This window comes from Etheostoma cragini, chromosome 1, assembly GCF_013103735.1.
Source record: "Etheostoma cragini isolate CJK2018 chromosome 1, CSU_Ecrag_1.0, whole genome shotgun sequence".
Classification (NCBI taxonomy): domain Eukaryota; kingdom Metazoa; phylum Chordata; class Actinopteri; order Perciformes; family Percidae; genus Etheostoma; species Etheostoma cragini.
The window spans coordinates 31564494-31571247 of record NC_048407.1 but is presented as its reverse complement, the minus strand read 5'-3'; the positions used below and the strand labels follow the sequence as shown (position 1 = coordinate 31571247).

Genomic DNA, 6754 nt, shown 5'->3' with positions numbered 1-6754 from the left:
TGTCCCGTTCTTCTTTTCCAAAACCCAACTTTCTCGTTCTTCTTTTCCTAAACTTAACTGTCCCGTTCTTCTTTTCCTTAACCCAACAGTCCCGTTCTTCTTTTCCTAAACCTAGCTGTCCCATTCTTCTTTTCCTAAACCTAACTGTCCCGTTCTTCTTTTCCTAAACCCAACAGTCCCGTTCTTCTTTTCCTAAACCCAACAGTCCCGTTCTTCTTTTCCTAAACCTAACTGTCCCGTTCTTCTTTTCCTAAACCTAACTGTCCCGTTCTTCTTTTCCTAAACCCAACAGTCCCGTTCTTCTTTTCCTAAACCCAACAGTCCCGTTCTTCTTTTCCTAAACCCAACTTTCTCGTTCGTCTTTACCTAAACCAAACAGTCCTGTTCTTCTTTACCTAAACCCAACAGTCCCGTTCTTCTTTACCTAAACCCAACTGTCCCGTTCTTCTTTACCTAAACCTAACTCACATGCTTGTCCCATGTGTCACGTAAACGTACCATTTATTATCCCACCCACAATTTTTTCCTTAACCTTAAAAAGTCATAGCGTCAATGACAACGGCAAAGGCACTTGATCAAGCATCTGTATTTTAGACGATGGGAGTGACAACGTTTTTCAACGGCATGCATTTTGTGTGCAAAAAGTTCATCTTGTAAAGTTACTAAGGCTGTCATTTGAATGTAGTAAAGTCAAAAGTACAACAATTGTCTCTGAAATGTGGTGAACTAGAAGTAGAAAGTGGCAGGAAAAGAAAAGACTTCAACTAAAATACAAGCATGTCAACATGTGGACTTAAGTAGAGCACTTACAGTAAATGTAATCACCACTAAAGTTGTGGGACGTAAACCTAAATTGAATCTTTAAAATGGCGACCCTTTTGTATTTTCTATGTTTACAAGACATTATTCATTGTGGGTCAGGAGTCCTAAATGGGCCCCCAAATCGGACCAGATGATAAAATGGACAAGAAAGAAAAACTGAAATTTCAGTTGCAGGTAACTGTAATTTCAGTTTTGTTTGTGGTAACAAATTGAATTATTTCACTTCTTCAGGCCTCTAAACATCTTTCGGATAAAGGAAAACATATTTTCCTTTCATTATCACAAGTAGACATTGGGTCCCTGTAAGTTGGGCACCCGTGCTTTAGAGGAGCACAAATTAAAATCATCATCTGTCTTTTTAACTGGCTCTCAGTTGTTTGTTTAAGCTGCACAATAACCTTTTCCAAATCTGCTGATGAGTCAGATATTTAGGGTTTATGGCAGGTCTGAATGGGATTATTTAATTGGTTTTCTAAGTTTTGCTTTATTTGAGTGTCTCTTCCATTCTATACTGAAATCAAACCCCCCAACTTAAGTTGTGTGAAGTAAACATAAATTAACCCTTTGAGGGGGCTCTATTTTTCTAAAGCATTGGATCCCAAACTGGGGGCCAAAAACACCCCCAATGGGCCACAACATGTGATCTGAGAGGGGGTCACCAAATGATTAAAGGGACGTTGAAAAGAGTATTTCAGTTGCACAGGGTTAATTTCTTTTCACTTGTGTGTAATTTCTGCATTTTTCTGATGAAACAAATGAATCCTTTTACCACTTTTAGGTCTCTAAACATCATTACGAGGGACCAAAAGTAGACATAGTGTCCCTAAATGTTGGGAACCACTGCTTTAAAGGAGCAAAACACTTGAAAACATCAACTGTTTCTTACTCCCTGGCTCTCAGCAGCCTCATCAACATCCACATCCCTTTGTGCCCTCGACAGCGACAGATGACACCCTGCACAGAAATCAGAGCTCTACTCACGTCTTTCAGCCGGACAAACTGTACAAAAGTAGACGACGACGACGATGCATCCGAGGAGAACGTTCACAGGTTTGCTCTTCGATTTCAGTTCCATGTCCTGATTTCAGACGCACAAAACAAATGAAGTCCCAGAGGAGGATGAGGAGCCCGTGGTACCAGCTGGTACTCGTCCACATAATGCCCCGTCTGTGCTGCCCGGCGAGTGGGAGTCGACTACAGTTGCAATGTTTGTGACTTCATCTTACGGGCACATATTGCACTCAGCGCCTGCCAGCAGAGGATTTGCAGCCTCCTACTAAAATACTTGCATCTGTTTTAGCTGGATGGGCCAAATTGTATTGGTGGCCCTAATGCATTCTGGGAGGAATCCAGCACAGGAACGCTGGCAGCTGAAAACATTTCTTACATAAATAGTCTTCAGGTTAGACAGACCTGTTGAAGATGTACAGCACACGAATAAAAACAAGTACTTATCACAAGTACTGTAGGGAAGTAGAATTTCAAGATACTTGTACTTTAATATTTCAATGTCATGTGACTTTATACTTACTTCTATACATCTCAGAGGTAAATATTGTGCTTTGTTCTCCACTACATTTCTCTGAGAGTTTTTCATCCCCTTCCTCTCCAGAGAAAACCATGTATCTCCAGATGTTGAATGGTTGTGATGAACTGAAGGATGAAGTGTTCCTTTATGTGTTGAGTAGATTAAGCTACATAAAGTCTTTAAAAAGCCTCTTGGGTCAGCTGAGAAAAAGCATCGTCACAAAGCTGAAAACAGGACTGTTTTTCTGACACTGTGAGAAATTTAAAACCTTTTAGAGATACGTGGTTCTCACAGGACACCGGTGCTACAAACACATATAGTGATCTTATAGACCATGATGCATTGCTGTAGATTGAACTACCTAACATATAAAGGCGTTAAAATGAGCACTACAATCACTACAGTGATTTTGTGTAGTGACTTTTTTAGGAAATTACACACTTAAAAAATATTTGTGTTTTGAAAGATTTTCGTTTTCAGTAGGAAAAATTACTCTGCTGCACAGACAGGAAGTTGGACAGTTTTGACACATGGACAAACACTTTGTTATTTTCATGGGATTTGTTGACAATAAAAACAACAAATGGTCAGCCTTATCCTCTATTTATTGATCTGCTGACAACCGATTACACAAACACTGATTAAAGTTCCAGAAATGATTTCCTCTCCTTCCTGTCTGATCCCTCGCTCAGTAATAATGACGCTAAGTTACGCTGGCACAAACTGGGACACGTAACGACTTCACATGTAGACAAGGCACCACTGTGCGCACACACACCCACACACACACACACACACACACACACACACACACACACACACACACCATCTCTGTGTGGGAACAACAAGCCCCCAGTGTCATGATGTTACATGAAGCCCATACATTATGTTTCCATGCAGAGATGATCCTCACTAACACTGAACACACACACACACACACACACACACACACACACACACACAGATTTCTCAGTGCTGTTTTCCTGTCTGACCACCGGGAGGAGCCTTAACATCAGCGACTGTCAGCTCCTCGATTTAACCCTTGTGTTGTAATTCCTTCAAAATTGAAAATCAACCCTTTACTTGAGGCTTTTCATTGATTTTTTACCTTTTTCTTATGTTTTTATTTTTTATTTTTTAACACTTTCTGACTTTTTTTTCAATGTTTGCCACTTTTTTGACGCTTTCAACACTACGTAACACTAACTTATTGACTTTAGTTTTACAGTTATTTGTGGAATTTATGATCAATAAACCTCATTTATAGGAAATTATACCTAATGTTTGAGTTAGAAAAGCAGAAATTAGGAATTATTTGGACTAAAATAAAAGGAAAGTATGTTGATGAATAATCACAGACTGGAATATGTAAACTTTTACTGAATACTATTGCAAAATCACTTCAATGTTTTATTTTCAGATGCTTTAAAATTGAATAAGACGCCCCCAAATTAAACAAAGTTGAGATTTGTACTTGCCAAAGAGCGTTGGGTGGAATCAATCATGTTGTTTGGGGTAATTTAAATGAACATTGATATAGGAAAGTGAGTCAATTTGACCCGAGGACCAAGTGTGCCGCAGCTTGAATAAATGCAAAAACAATAAACAGGTTAGAAAGAAAGATAAAGCACTTATAATCACTCAAAACAAACAATTGAAGACTGTAAATGTAAAAACTGACTGCGGAATTGATAACACATCCATTCATTATGAATATATTGTAAATATCCAAGTCCAAGTCTTTATATAAGCATTTTTTGAAATGACAATGGAGCAATTGAATGGGGAAAATCACTTCTGGAACCAAAATGTTCAAAAACACTTGACAGTACTTCTTGTATTCTAGCTGTACATATCTTAGCAAGCCATAAACAAAGAAATAAAAGCCAAATGTTACATGCTATAGTCAGGACTGCTATGTTTTTTATAACAAAGGATAAGTAAGCAAAGGTGTTGGTATTTTTCATCCATAACAGTTTGGTTTCAGCATTTCAGCCTCACGTGGTGTGGCTTTAACTTTTGTTCTTGTCTTTGTTTATGAAACTTTGGACTGACCCATTTTTATATACAAATGTGTTGGTGATGTAATTGTGACTTGACAGGGGTTGGTGGGGTTTAGCAGGGACGCTAATCTCATTAGAGACCTACTTAATAGTGTTAACAGCGTTCTTGTTCCACATAAAGCAGAGAGAGAGAGAGAGAGAGAGAGAGTAACTGGGCCCTGGCTAAGTAAATATAAAGAAAACTTATGTCATGATCTTTCAAAAACGCCCCAGATGTAGGGGAAAAAATCACCAATTTATAAACCTCTGACGTGTAATGGAGCAGAAGGATAAAGATGCATGAAATTGAAATGCTCAAGTCCCTCGAAATGGTACTTCAGTAGAGTATCTTAGCAAATGTACTTGGTGACATTCAGGGGTTTAAGTGGCACCGAAACGATCAGGGGGCGTTCAGGCACATACATGATATGTCAACAGAGTTCATTTTTCGTGTCATGCAGTCTGTCGTTCCTTCCAGCTGATGCCGGCAAGTAAGTCAAATATTCAGAGAGTAATGTCACCGCTCAACCCGCCACCCATTCTCATCCTTTCCCTTCAGTTTGTTCACTCGCAGATAAAACAAGATTAGTCGATAGCCACGATTTTCCACTTCCAGGATCGCTCTGATGCCGCTGGTAATTCCACATAATGTCTCTCATTTAGGGGGGCTTTTCCCTTTATTATGAAGTGACAGTGGGTTGACATGTGAGGGTGAGAGAGATGGGGGAGATGATACGCAGCAAAGGGCAGCAGGTCGGATTGAAACCCGATCCGCGGCAGGACTCAGCCTACACGGGGCGAACACTGGCAGTGGGTGATGTCTCTTATTTAGACCGGATGTCTCTTATTTAGGCCGGATGTCTCTCATTTAGACCGGATGTCTCTCATTTAGACCGGATGTCTCTCATTTAGACCGGATGTCTCTCATTTAGGTCGGATGTCTCTCCTTTAGACCGGATGTCTCTCATTTAGGTCGGATGTCCGTTACCTTCCAATTTCTTTGTGTCGGCGGTCTATTCTCCGGTGGATTTCTGAGGACTACGGTCAACCGCTCCTCAGATCTCTGCGGGCTAAATCCAGACAGCTAGCTAGACTATCTGTCCAATCTGAGGACTATGGTTACCTGGTCCTCAGATCTCTGCAGGGTAACTCCAGAAAGCTACTGGACCATCTGTCCAATCTGAGTTTTCTGTTGCACGACTAAAACTACTTTTGATTTCACACACGTTTCACCAAACCTAGTTCCTTTCTGAGACTATTTGGCAGAGGCACCACGGACGATTATGATTGGTTTAAAGAAACGCCAATAAACCAGAGCACGTTTTTCTTCCATCCCAGAATGCTGTGCGGACTAGCCAGACCCTGCCTGCGCAGCGCTGTGGAAGAAGGAAGGAGGAAGTCCGCCTGTGGACTTGGTAGTTGCTGTTGCGTCTCTTTCCAGCCCAATGGGCGATCCAAACCTACATAATCCTAGGTCACTGTCCAAGTCTCTATCCGACAGCGCCTGAAGCTCATCAGTTTTATTCCACAGGGACTGGACGTTAGAAAGAATGATAGACAGCAGGGAAATTCGCAACATGTTCAAAATGTCACTACCAGTGTCTAGCCATGTGCAGGTATTCCTTCCAAGTGAACACAATGGATTTGACTGCAGTAGATGTGACAGAAAGGCATAAAAGTTGTGCCAATCGACTTCACCAGAAAACAGAGGTGTGTGTGGTAGCTGAATTATCAGAACTTTAATGTTTTGTTGTTGGGTCTTGTTGTCTTTGACATCTCACCTTCATCATGCTGTTTCATTAATCCTTACGGTTAATTCTTCATTGACACTCTAGCCTCTCTTCGTCCTCATCAAATCAAAGAACACGTCCTTAGTGTTTTCTAACACCATGCTGGGTCCCCACTCGGTGAATATTAATCCGTTGGTGGGTCAGTGACATGCCTCCAGCGTGAAAGCAGCTCCCTGGTGACTGCATCCTGGTCTAGTGGAGTGGAGACGGCAGGTCGCCAAAACTCCACACCGGTTCAATCGACAGTCATAACAAGAGTAGAGCCCAAAATGTCATCTAATCCACACCTGACATGCATCTTCAGCGACAAGTCACCTGTGGATGACCCTGTGACATCGCCCGCTGAGGATTATGGGATGCAGGTCTGTCACAGGGGTGTGACGACATAAGAAACAAGTGGGAATGACAAACTGAGCATCTGCTGAGTCTGATGAGCTTTAAAACACAAACACACACCCACACCCATGGCATGTGTGTGCTGCTGACCTTTGACCCACAGAGCAGCAGGGAGTGGTTGTTGCTTTCCCTTCACACGTACCAGTTGACTTTAAAGCCAGAGTGTGTAGTTTATT

General features: G+C 41.4%; 1 protein-coding gene across 1 annotated transcript in view; it reads right to left on the bottom strand.

The window, feature by feature from the left end:
* The window catches only part of cdhr5a (cadherin-related family member 5a), a 15705-nt gene extending 13670 nt beyond the window's left edge, over positions 1-2035 (bottom strand). Inside the window, exon 1 of the mRNA XM_034860842.1 lies at positions 1804-2035. Within this exon, the coding sequence (XP_034716733.1) occupies positions 1804-1897 (94 nt within the window). The 5' untranslated portion in view covers positions 1898-2035. The remainder of the gene's footprint in view (positions 1-1803) is intronic.
* Between the last annotated feature and the right edge of the window lie 4719 nt (positions 2036-6754).